General features: G+C 43.0%; 1 protein-coding gene across 1 annotated transcript in view; it reads left to right on the top strand.

The window, feature by feature from the left end:
• The first annotated feature begins 2,379 nt into the window (after window positions 1-2,379).
• GUCY2C (guanylate cyclase 2C) overlaps window positions 2,380-13,291 on the top strand; it is a 45,010-nt gene continuing 34,098 nt past the window's right edge. The window contains exons 1-6 of the mRNA XM_059816895.1: window positions 2,380-2,590; window positions 3,529-3,641; window positions 4,934-5,001; window positions 8,167-8,382; window positions 9,916-10,037; window positions 10,924-11,020. Coding sequence (XP_059672878.1) covers window positions 2,380-2,590; window positions 3,529-3,641; window positions 4,934-5,001; window positions 8,167-8,382; window positions 9,916-10,037; window positions 10,924-11,020 — 827 coding nt within the window. The remainder of the gene's footprint in view (window positions 2,591-3,528; window positions 3,642-4,933; window positions 5,002-8,166; window positions 8,383-9,915; window positions 10,038-10,923; window positions 11,021-13,291) is intronic.

Here is a 13,291-nt window from a genome sequence, read left to right as displayed (position 1 = left end):
AACTGATTTATTATCTGACAGCCTCAGTCCAGGTTTCAATAGAAAAACACAAGCTGCTGTAGGCGTGCACAAACACCCCAAATTCAGACCAATCACATTCAGTACTTAATTTAAATTTGCCTGTTGATTCCTTTTATCTTGCAGTTCTCCTTTGTGCCCAGACCTATCCATAAGGCTTGTGGTTTTTTTGTCTTCCCTTCATTCTACCTACCTTCCCTGAGACCATTATCAGCAAAAATACTCAGGCAAGTCCAAGAGCCCTACCTGGGAACAATACTGCACTGTCCTTTAGTGTGTGCCTTTTAGCGATGCCATTTATAATTTACCTTTGGTCCCACAGGTCTTCAGCCTGCCTTCAGCTTTGCTAAATCCTTATCTGATGCAAGAGGTTGCATCACATAACGTATGAATATGTTGGGCCGCCATTTGAGGAATGTCGTGGTTTAGTCCCAGCTGCACTAATCACCACACAGCCGCTCACTCACTCCCCTTCCTCAGCTGGACAGGAGAGAGAAAATACAACGAAAGGCTCATAGGTTGAGACAAGGACATCGGGAGATCACTCACCAATTACCATCATGGGCAAAATAGACTTGACTTGGAGAAATGAGTTTAATTTATTACCTATCAAAATCAGGGTAGGATAATGAAAAATAAAACCAAATCTTAAAAAAACAACACCTTCCCCCCACCCCTCCCTTCTTCCCGGGCTCAACTTCACTCCCGATTTTCTCTACCTCTTCCCCCCGAGCGGCGCGGAGGGACGGGGAATGAGGGTTGCGGTCAGTTCATCACACGTTGTTTCTGCCACTCCTTCCTCCTCACACTCCTCCCCGGCTCCAGCGTGGGGTCCCTCCCATGGGAGACAGTTCTCCACGAACTTCTCCAACATGGGTCCTTCCCACGGGCTGCAGTTCTTCACGAACAGCTCCAGCATGGGTCCTTTCCACGAGGTGCAGTCCTTCAGGAACAGACTGCTCCAGCATGTGTCCCCCGCGGGGTCGCAAGTCCTGCCAGCAAACCTGCTCCAGCGTGGGCTCCTCTCTCCACGGCTCCACAGGTCCTGCCAGGAGCCTGCTCCAGCGTGGGCTTCCCACAGGATCACAGCATCCTTCAGACATCCACCTGCTCCTGCATGGGGTCCTCCATGAGCTGCAGGTGGATATCTGCTCCATCGTGGACCTCCATGGACTGCAGGGGCACAGCCTGCCTCACCATGGTCTTCACCACGGGCTGCAGGGGAATCTCTGCTCCGGCGCCTGGAGCACTTCCTCCCCCTCCTTCTTCACTGACCTTGGTGTCTGCAGAGTTGTTTCGCTCACATATTCTCACTCCTCTCTTCTCCATCTGCCGTTTCCCGGTTTTTCCCCCCCTTCTTAAATACGTTATCACAGAGGCGCTACCACTGTTGCTGATTAGCTCGGCCTTAGCCAGTGGCAGGTCCGTCTTGGAGCCGGCTGGCATTGGCTCTATCAGACATAGGGGAAGTTCCTAGCAGCTTCTCACAGAAGCCACCCCTGTAGCCCCCCTGCTACCAAAACACTGCCACACAAAACCAATACAAGGAACCATCTGATAAGATGGGAAAGGGCAATGAGACCTGTGCTGCCTGGGAGCAATGTGTCTGGGGCAGACCTGGGGCACTTTGTTGTGCAATGCTGGGTGAATATGAGTGGACAAGCTTTGTGCTGAATCTACTCTGTAAGTAGAAACAAAGGCTTTGGTCTGGAGGACTTCAAGTCAGACATTTCTGCCCACACAAAATGTGCTTCGATGGTAAAAGCTAAAGGAATGAAATTATCAACTTATCACAGAAGAAAATATACCCTTGATTTATGAGCCCAGCTAGCAGAGGTGGTGTGGCAATGTAACCGGAGATGTAGGGCAATGCAAACATGAAGTAATCATCTTTTTTCCTCTAGGATTTAATAGACCTTGTATTTTATTTCCATTTTAAAGAGTCATCTTTACAGTCCATTTTTCCCCTCCCCTTCCTTCTCTTGGCTCATCCCTGTGATGAAGAGTTAGTGCCCTTATCAGGCAAGGTTTCAGGTAATGCTTCAGATTTATAGCCTCAGCCTTTCCATGAGCAAACATTCACAGCAACCTTTAGCCTCTCTCCTTTCCTGAGTTTTGCTGTTGCTAGTTTTTCACAAACAGAAGTGCCACCTAGTACACCGGAGGGGCGGGCAGAGGTCAAGGCAGGGGGATAGGGAAGTGCCTGAGAGAAGGATTGTACAGCCTGTCTTTGAATATCCTGCGTGGAGATCTCTTTCGTCCTATCCAGGAACAAAACCCATATAGACTATCCAAAAGAAAGAGGGTAGGAAGAGCAAAAGAAAAGAGACATCACACACAATGGGTCTAAACTGAGCAATAATGAAGCAACGGATGTTGGGTCTGGCCCTTTGGCCTTTGTTTTTCTCACTCCAGCTGCTGCAGCAAGTTGGTTCAAATGAGTGTAGCAACAACAATTATGTGATCAATGTGATGCTCATGAATTACTCGGACTTCCCATCAACTACTGATAATTTGAAATTAGCTGTGAATCAAGCCTTGAAAAGGGTACAAAATGAATTCCAGATGACAGGTAAGGCAATGGGTGTTGGTTATCTCTCTCCTGCTATGGTTTCTTGTCAGGCTTTGTGCTACAGCTTTCTACTCATCTGACCTTCAGCAAACTGCTCCTCAGACAGGCTCCTTGCCTGTCTGTTCACCTTACGTAGATCTTACAGAAATAATGACCTCCCTCTGTAAAAACATAAGTGTTCCACAGATGAGCAGAACCATATTTGCTTTCATGGTGTTTGGGCAGACTCTTTTGCATGCAGACTGCATGCTTTTCTGGAGATGTTCGGTTGGGATTGGGAACATGGGAATTGCTGAACTGAATCAGACAAGACCAGTGATCCATCTAGTGCAGTAACTGGGATGCCCTTGCTTCCTCTCCTGGCTGGATTAGCCTCTACTTTCTGAAAATAATTTTCCTCTTGACTCCATCTGTTGATCACATTATGACTTTAAGTGTGAAGAATCTGCAGTCCATATGTTCTTCCCTCATTTAGAGTCACTGCAGATGATGCTTTTATTTATTTTGATATCTTACCTCTCCTTTCAATGTCACCAATCTACTGTCACTCTGTACAATATAAGAGGTTCCAAAGAAATGATACCTATTCCCATTCTGCCGCCTAGTTGAAGAGATTTTGTCCAATTTTATTGGAAAGTAGTCTCTCAGTTACTTCCTACAGAGCCTTAAAAAATAGTCTCTAATAATGGCCAACACTAATAGTACTTTGTACAGAAACTACTAACACTCAGCGGAAGTCAGCGGTCTGCACTGGAGCAAATTTTACAGTCTCATCCTAAGCAGTGGGGGTTAGGCAGTAGGTGGACTTTCTAGCAGCTTTTTGGTGGGAGACATCCCAGCATAAGCCTGCTCAGACCTGTGTCAGAAGAAGAGGGATGCAGTGTATTAGTGGTTATCTGCAACTCCTGATGCTGTTGACTTTTATGTTTGCATTATAGGAGAAAATGTTACAGTCAATGCCACCTTCCACAGCTTTACCTCATCACTCTATGTCTCACAAGGCTGTCGTACCAGCACCTGTGAAGGTATGGAGCTCATCAAGGAAATTTATGTGAGTAGCAGGCTTCTTAAAGTTGATTTCCTAAAAAGACAAGACTTTTTTCCTTCTGCGTGTGTGTGCGCGCATGTGTCTCTGTCTTTCCTTATTAACTTTTCATCCTGTTGTTCAGTTCCAAACAAATTTGACAGGGAAGTGAAGTTTTCAAAGAGAAGATGTTCCTGTAGGTTTTGTGAAGACAAGCAGGCAAATACCAGATAGACATTTTATGAATGCTTCCTGGAGGCCGTCATTAGACATTTGGTGGCAGTGCCGGCTGAAGTAGCCTTCCGCTTCAGGCTTCTTTTCCTATGCTTAAGTTGTCCTGTTTTTAATATCTGCACAGCTCCTTGTGTGGCCACATAGCCAAAGCAACCCATTAAAAAAACCAAAACAACCAACCCAAACACTCAAACAGCCCAAGCAGAGCAAAAAAGGTCCATTTCCAACTGGATCAGATGCTGATCTAGTTCACCATCAGTTTACACAAATACACAAAGCAGAGAGCTGTGCGAGGATGGGAACATGTGGGCAGAGAGATTATTAGACTGGCACTGATACCAAAAAAACGCATATGGAACTGTGCCCAGAGGGCAAAGATGAAGTGCTCACGTCTCATTAGAAATCACAGAAGTCATGTGGGAGAAACTATGTGAATACCCTAATATGGGGAAAAGCTTCAGTTAGAATTGGTGCCTTAAAAGAAGCTGTGTTTCGGTGGATTTTCTCATGTCTAATAACTGTCACCTCTGAGTGAAGCTTTGTCAATCCAATGTGAATTCTCAAATCTACCAATGTATGAGCACGTGCTATAGTCTTTCTTAAGAAGCAGCCCCTCATAACACACAAAACTACTGGTCAGGCCTCATTTGGTGGTCATGGAAGGATTTTTTTTCATACAATCTTCACATGCATATAACTAATCTTTTTTCTGATACACAGTATCTTGTAATTCCAACTTGTCTGCCTTCTGCAAATGCAAGCACTGCTGGGGTGTGTAATTTCATATGTGCAATTGTAACAATTGCAACATTTTAATCCTAACTTGCTGTCTGTCTGTTAATGAAGGTCTTACTCACAGGCACTACTCTGTCCTCTGCCTTTTCTTAGTTTTCTGTGATTCCTCCCTCCTTCACTCTAGGTCTGTTCTTTTAACCTTTCTGTAGCTCCTTTGCTACTCTGTTCTTGCTTTTGCTGGGTAAATTCTGTGACTCCTCAAATCCTAAAGTTTTCTCATTCTCCCATCCTCCTCTCTCTGCCAGTCCTCTGCGCTGTGCCCACTACTGACCCTTTCTGATCCCTTGCAGAATACTGGCACACTTGGCTGTGTCATCATAGGACCCGCGTGCACTTACGCCACCTACCAAATGGTCTCGTAAGTATCACCTCTTCCCCCTAATGTTGTGTTGTTAAAGACACCAACTGCTGAACAATGTTGCTTTGTGTACAACAAGCCAGCAGAGACATTGGGGTTTAGGATACATCAGACACCTCAAGGTCTACAGTCAAGGCAGTAAGACTCTTATGTATAGCCACTATATTTGGTAGGCAGAAGAAAATCCCCTTCCAAAGCCCATTGATGAAATCCCATTAGTAGCAGGGAAACTTTTCTAATTGCTGACAGTAACTTAATTAATTGATTAAGGGCTCAAAAGACTTAACTCTTCAGCAACTGCAGCAGGAAAGATGTTAGCTTGAGGCATGTAGACATCGCAGTACTGCAGTGACTGGGGTCCTTCTGGGTGGGTGTTCAGTCATTGAGAGGGGCCTGAGTTACACGTGTCAAGAGAAGATCCAAAAACCCCAACCATCTTCAGTAAAGAGTGTTTAGATAGGGAGCAGCCAGTTTCATCCTAACTCTTCTGCCTGAGGAAGCATTCCTGAAGGATTAATTTCTCTACTATCGTATTCTACATGAACCTGTGTAATTCTGTTCTGTATTATATTATACATTAATGTGTTCATTCTCAGATATTAGGAAAAGTGTAAGCTGAGTCTGCAGACTTCTAGCATAAATCAGTTAAAAAACCCCCATCAGTCATGACGTTAATCATCAATCCGTTAATCAGTCAATCCATGTCGTTACCCATGTGAATCACTTCCCTTTTTAAACTTTGGTAGCCTTTTGGTTTCACTGAGAGATACTGGGAAGATTGAGACACTTTTACCTCAAGCTTTATCTGCTTTTAGCTCTATACTTTTCTTTGAGTGGCATGACCAGAAATAAATACAATGTTACTGGTGAACACATGTGATGACTCATTTATGGAAGAATCAAAAGAATAAGTCTTATATACGTATAGGATCATGGTAAAATATTATGCAATATACCCCATTTTATTCATTATGCCTCCTAACTTCATGTTTGCTTTTCTATCTGCTGGGTACAGAGCTGCCCAGAATGATGCCAAAGTCTCTTCCTCCATCTCTGACACAGTTAAACCAGTAAAAAGTATGAAAAGCGGAAGCCTATGCAAAGCAATGAAGAACACTAACAAACAAGCAGCTGGCTTTTGCCCATGGTGCAATAGCTTTGCAAATCAGATCAAATGCCTTACTTTACAGCACTTTAAGTATGGGGAGGGTGCTGTGGGGAGGGCGCTCCATGGGCAGCGGGGCAGGAGTGCTGCTGCTCTCCGGGTTTCATCTTTGGCTTGTCAAACGGACATTAAATGACACTGGACGTTAACTGCAAGAGCTCTATAAGCACAGAGGCTGCTGGGATGTGGTGACAGAATGGTGGAAGTAATAAGTGTGGTTTGGGATTAGCCTGACTGTCTACCTCCAACTTCTTCACCATCTCTAATCCAGGAAATCATTGGGCAATGAGTAATAGGATGAAATTTAACAAGTCCAAATGCCAGATTCTGCACCTAGGATGGAGTAACGCTAGGCACAAGTATAAATTGGAAGAGGAGTGGCTGGAGAGCAGCAGTGCAGAAAGGTATCTGGGGGTGCTGGTCGACAGCAGGCTCCATATGTGTTAGCAGTGTGCCCTGGCAAGCCCAGAGGGCAAATGGCATCCTGGGGTGCATCAAACACAGCATAACCAGCTGGTCAAAAGAGGTGATTATCCTGCTGTATTCAGTGTTGTTGTGGCTTCATCTTGAGCGCTGTGTGTAGTTCTGGGCCCTACAATTTCAAGAGGATGTTAAAGTCCTCGAATGCGTTCAGAGGAGGGCAACAAAGCTGGTGACAGGACTGGCAGGAATGTACTATGAGGAGCGGCTGAGGACTTTGGGCTTGTCTAGTTTAGAGAAAAGGAGGCTGAGGGGCAACCTCATTGCTCTCTACAGCTTCCTGAGGAGGAGAAGTGGAGAGGGAGGTGCTGATCTCTTCTCCCTGGTATCCAGTGATAGGATGCATGGGAATGGTTCAAAGTTGTGCCAGGGGAGGTTTAGTCTGGACATTAGGAAGCATTGCTTTACTGAGGAGGTGGTTAGACACTGGTACAGTCTTTCTAGAGAGGTGTTTGATGCCCCAAGCTTGTCAGTGTTTAACAGGCATTTGGACAATGCCCTTGATAACATGCTTTATTTTTTGGTCAGCCCTGAACTGGTCAGGCAGTTGGACTAGAGGATCATTGTAGGTCCCTTCCAACTGAAATAGTCTATTCTATTCTATTCTATTCTATTCTATTCTATTCTATTCTATTCTATTCTATTCTGTTCTGTTCTATTCTATTCAAGTCAGTCAGAAAAATGTCCATTTCATTAGTAAAATACTCTCCCTGGCATTACTTGTTACATCATCTGTGTCTGTTTCTGTTGCAACAAGTATAAACCCTGCAATTTGGTAAGTGGTCTTTACCTGGAAAATAAAGTTTTGTCACAATAATGCCAACAACTCTAATGAACATGTATTTTGCAAGCAAAGTTCCCTGTTATTAAAAAACACTTACCAAACAAGAACTAAAATATTTTGAGTCTAGTTTGAGAAGATTGCAGCATCTAGGAAAATACTTTTATCCTTAAAAACTTACTGTCTCTGTGGATAAAAAAATCTTTGTTTTACAAATTCCCTGCCAGCAGAGGGTTGCCTTAGTTTTTCTCCCTGACTGTTGCAGTTGTACAGCTCCTAAAATACGCCATAGTGAAACTAAGAGACTTTTCCTTTGAGTTGTAGGAGTAAAGCTTTTTTGATGGCAAAAAGCTGTCATCCTCCAGCACTGCCCCAATAAAGAGATCAAATCCACCCTGTGTTAATGGCAGCCAGGGAGCAGAATCGGATGGGTCCTTGAGCCTTTGGACTCCTGTCACAGCCCTTGGATTGAAACAGTGTGTGGTACCCAAAAGGGCACGGGGAATTGGGGGCAGTGAAAGAAGCTGCCTGGACTAGTTCAACAGGGCTTTTCAGTGCCAATACTGACTTGAAACCTACCTGAAACCTCCTTCTTGAGGAGCTTTCTGTTTCAGGTTCAAATTCCTGTTAAACTGATGCAGGGCACAAGAGGAGAGGGAGCTGAGGATGGAAATCATGTGGTAACTGCCTTGGTGCAACAGCAATCGGTTCAGACTTGTCCTCTTGTCTCTCCCTTCAGAGTTGAAACAATACTGAGCCTGCCTCTGATCTCTGTAGGGAGTTTTGGACTGTCCTGTGACTACAAAACAAACTTAACCCGCCTTCTGACCCCAGCCAGGAAAGTGAATGAATTCTTCTATTATTTTTGGAAAGAATCTCGGCTGCCATTCAAAACCACAACCTGGGAATCTGCCTACATTTACAAGAGGAATGAAAACTCGGAGGCATGCCTCTGGTAAGATCAGGATCCACCTCTGGCCCGGCTGTTAATAAACTCTGTCTCCATCCTCGGACATGGTTCTTACAAGTTTTTCTTTGAGTCCTCATTTTGGGAGATGCCTTACGGCTACCAAGGAATGAGAGAAGGAAAAGATGAATTATACCCTTAGTATAGATAGCAACTTTATCACGTGACGTAATTGCTATGATTATCTCTTTTTGATGCTTTGAAACATTAGTGCACTTCGCTTATCTCTTACTACAATCCCTATTTCTCCATGTTTGCAGCTATAATTGCCAATGCTCTACATACACTTTAGCTAAATCCATTTAAACCTGCAGGTTTCATACCTTTCAGGGAAGTCTATGCATGTAAAGTTATTTCCCAAGTGTTTCTTACCTTGTCTTTATTAATACTTCCGTTCAGGACCTTCTTTATGACTTCAGAATTGTTCAAGCTCCTTTTCTTTATTGTTGAATTAACAAAAAAAAATTAAAATTAATTTTATATCTCTGCCCATTTTTCATCCTAATATAGTTGTAAAAATACATCTCATTCTGCTTTAATAGAAACTGTCAGCTTGAAGGTTTATGAACTCTCTAATTTAAAAAATCCATTTTTTGCTAAAGCACAAGTTATACTGCATGGGCCAATTGTTTTCCCTGTATATGCAGATAAATAAGTGAATACCCACAGTGACAGCAAAATCAGGTTATGTCTCAACTATGCATATGTTCCCGTAAATTAATGGTTAATGATTCTGTTCCTGAAAAAAATGGGAAGCAAATGATATTTAGTAGTTTATAGGACTGGGGTCTCAGTGTTGCTAGATCAAAAGTTAAGCAGTTTGAAAACAGAGAGATTTCTTTTGGTTTTCTCTCTGCAGTAACTTTATTTCAGACAGAATGTCTCTTCTCAGACACAACATGTTGAGGCAAGAATAGGATTTAGGAGTTGGTTGTTTCTGCTTAATCTTTTAGCTAGCTTTTACTCACTTGGTTGGTTTTTTTGCTGTTCTCATTTTTCCCCTTCAAGCTTTAAGTGACTCAGTATAGGGGTTTTTTTTGTTGCTACTTTCCTTCCTTGACTTCTCTCACAGTCAGGGTACATGCGTGTTTTTTATCTCAGTTCTTTCTGCAATTCCCATTTACTACTTTGAACCTTCACACGTGCCTTCTAAGATTACCACTATGTCTTAAAACAGCAGAGCTTCCTGGCTCTGCCTCCCAGTTAGTCTCACTTACTGTAATTTCCCCATATCCCCAATTTCTTTTCTGAATTGTTAATGTCTTATTACAACATTGTATTCTCCAAACCCATCCTTTGTACAACTAGGCTCAAATACATATGGGTGACTTTCCAAACACTTCTAAGTCTTTCATGCCCTATATTGATTTTCTCTCCTCTATTGCTGCAGAAAAAAAATGTTCCATACTGCTTTACAAACACTCTTGTGTGCTGTAAACAGCCTGTTTTGCATTTCAGCTTATTTAGGAGAATGTGAGGAGTTAGCAATTTTCTGACAATATCTGTGCTCCCTTGTGTCAGGTACATGAATGCGCTAGAGGCTGGAATCACACAGTTCTCCGAAAAACTGAAGTTCAAGGAGATTTTAAGGACTCCGGAGCAGCTTAAAAAAACTGTAAAAGATCCAAACCGCAAAAGCAATGGTAAGGGGGGGCTGAGGGTGCACTCTCCCCTGCAGGTAAGCTGCTTTTCCCAGGAAATCAGACCTACCCCTTAGTTATATTTTAAGGGTGATCTTTCCACAGAAATGGTGGAGAAATGCAGATACACCATTTCACATGGATGCAAACGTAAAATGGCACAAAGTTCCTAGATTCCTCTCTCCATCTCCATAAAATATGGGGGAACATCCTGGTTCCAGAGAGCTTTTGGGGTGAATTATCCCATCTAGGCACAAGCTCTGTTTTGTGAAAGATCCAGAAATGCAGGAATCGCAACTCCTCCTAAGAAGGGCCTTAGATACCACAGGAATGCTTAGCTCTCTACCATTCCTGTGTTTGCAGCCCTGGTACATATATCGGCCTCATTTGTGCCATCAAGGGGCACTTCTTCTGGAAGTGATCCATCTAAACTAGAAAAAATGGATGAGTAAATACCTCATCTTCTCTTAAGACTAAGCACCTGGCATCAGCAGGCCAAGTGAGTAGTAAGAAAGTAGTAATAAGAGTAATAAGAAAGCCAATGAAACTATTACTTGAATGCCATTTAACCTAGAAATGTTCATATTCAATAGCTGGTACAGCATCAGAACTGCTAATGCTTATTTGAGTGAGATAATGGTAGTGCTCTGGTGCAATCAGACAGAAAATGGTGCAGGCGTTGAGGCACCTTTTACCACTTCTCCTCAAATATCCCCGTCTCAGGGCAGAGAGGCTGTAGCTCTGTGCCTGGGTCCCAGCACAGTGCAGGCAATATGCCTTAGGCCAGCATTGCTCTACTGCCTGCTACTCAAGCATGGGCGAGCAGGCAAATGTCCTCTTCTTATCTGTACCTTTCACCAATCTGTCTCCATTTTTGCCCAATCTGTAGTGATCATCATGTGTGGCTCTCCAGCTGACGTCAGCACAGACCTAGGGACGGGGGAAGTGGATAAGGACATTGTTATCATCCTGATAGATCTCTTCAAGTAAAGTATCACCTTTGCTTCTCCTCTTTTCTCTGCAGTTTGCTGAAGCATAGCAATAATGGAAATAGTCTGAATGGAACTGTTCTGTTGAAGAAATGCTCTCTCACAAAACGTTTTCCATTGCTGTTTTTCCTCATGTCTTGCCATTTATCTAAGCTGCTTAGTGTTTAATTTGTGGCACATCCCCTACAACATCCCCTTTAGTTAACATAATATTTTTCTAGGGCAGTGACAGAACAGGTAGGGTTAACGTCATCTTGTGGACTCCTCCATGCAGGAAGCCATGAGAGAACCACAGAGTCCAAAGTCAGAATGGTCATGAGCTATTCATATGAGATATTGTACACTTTTCATACACTCTGCCCAACCAGACAATTATGTAAATGTGGCTTACAGTATATTTTTCTAGGCTCCATTTATTCCATTTTAAAATGATTTAAAAGAGTGGTACAACTGTCTTTTCCACTTTATAAGTCTTCCACTTTATAACCGTTCCTTCAACATCTTTAAACTGCATAAATCTAACTTTTCAGAGATGTTTCTTAGTATACAACCTAAGTTTTCTGTTGTTCCATTTCATCTTTATATTACTAATTACAAAATCTTTACAGATGAGGACTAATATAAACTGGCCTTATCAATGGTAGCCTCAAAAGCTTTGTCTGTATATGAGGACTGAGAGCTGATCTCCGGCCCTAAGTCTAAGTGACACAGCACAGCTCACATCTGTATGGCTAAGTGTATATGCCCAAACTGCTTTTTCAGTTTGGCTCTGGTCACTGTAGCAAGTCAGTCTGGAAGAAAGCTAGTTGGCCTAGACCAAAACCATGCCTGGGACTGTGCTGGCAGCTTAATGGTATGGATGATCACAAGGCAAATTATGTGTCTATGACTCAGTCATCTTACTTATTTCACTGTTGATGTAGCAAAAGAATCCATGAACTTCCAGGGCCTGTGGGACTTCCCAGCCCTCGCGTCTAAAGCTGACCTTGACAGGGCAGGGCTGAGGCACTTCAGATTAATGACTTCAGTCATTTAACCTTTGGGTCCAAGCTGGAGTCTGTGATTCAAGCTCTAACAGGGTCTTCTCTGTTCTGTACACTTTCAAGTACACCATATATATTTTTCAGAAATGCCTCTAAGAGCCTTAGGCTTTCCACCACTTTATCTAGGCACTAGGAATGCCCAGTTGCTTTTCCTGAGGCAACTGGCCACAGTTCTTGTTTCTTTGCAAATGCACAATGGGGACTACATACATGAGTGCTTTTACTTACTGGTGTTGCATGTATAATTGTTGCCTCACAATAGGTGAGGGCAATCAAGGGTTTCTCTGCTGTGATATGCATTATTCTGATATACCCAGCTGCCTCAGCCCATTTTATATGCTGCCCTCCTTAAATTTGCTACATACCCCTGATTTTGCTGAATATCTCAAATCATGTTCTTCTTCTTAAAACAGAAACAAGATACAGACACGTGTTAGATCCAAACTCAAGCTGTAGGAGAAGACAGTAGGCAAGGTCCCATGCTTCTCCAGGAGTCAAGTCCCTCAGACAAAGTGATGAATTTAAATTTTCTTCAGCTCTGAGCCCTCTGGCAGCCAGGACACAAACACAGTGTTTAAGCCTCCCTCAGGGGAGATGGGATGCTGTAGGATTATCCAGTCTGGTCGAGTCTAGTGAAGTTTCCTTTTCACCTGGATAGTTCAGTCCAAGCCTGAAGTAAAAGCACTTTGAAATTCTTCAGGGTGAGAAATGCAATTTAAAAGTCAGAAGGTTCAGGGAAAGGCAGGATCAGGATCCCATCTGATGGCTGTGGAGCGGAGCCTGTGGTCTCCAAAAATTCTTAATACAGTACTCACTGAAAAAATAAAAGGATGATCAAACATGAATAATGAGAGAACGCTCATACAATTTTTTTTATCAATCTAGCTACAGCAATGACAGATGCTGACACTTGACACTAATATCTATTGCTAAATTCCTCTGTAGCATGTGAATCCAGTGGTTGCCAGTCTGGGAAGCACTACCAGATGGCCTGTCAGGGTGATGAAACCAAGGATACCTGAAAGCTACAATATTTTCTGCTTGTTTTAGCATAGTTTTCAAGTTCACATAGTTTCCTCTGATTTTTCTAGCTCACTGAATTAAACAAATAAATCAATTAGCTGCTCTCTGCACCTCACTGATTGTTTCATGCCCTCCTGTTAAATGCTTTTAGTGCAAATCCTGCTGTGATCAATTCTAGCAGGAAATATCAAAATTAGAGATA

Source organism: Gavia stellata, chromosome 4 (genome assembly GCF_030936135.1).
Source record: "Gavia stellata isolate bGavSte3 chromosome 4, bGavSte3.hap2, whole genome shotgun sequence".
Classification (NCBI taxonomy): Eukaryota; Metazoa; Chordata; class Aves; order Gaviiformes; family Gaviidae; genus Gavia; species Gavia stellata.
The sequence above is the reverse complement of the archived record's forward strand: the minus strand, read 5'-3'. Positions and strand labels throughout refer to the sequence as shown.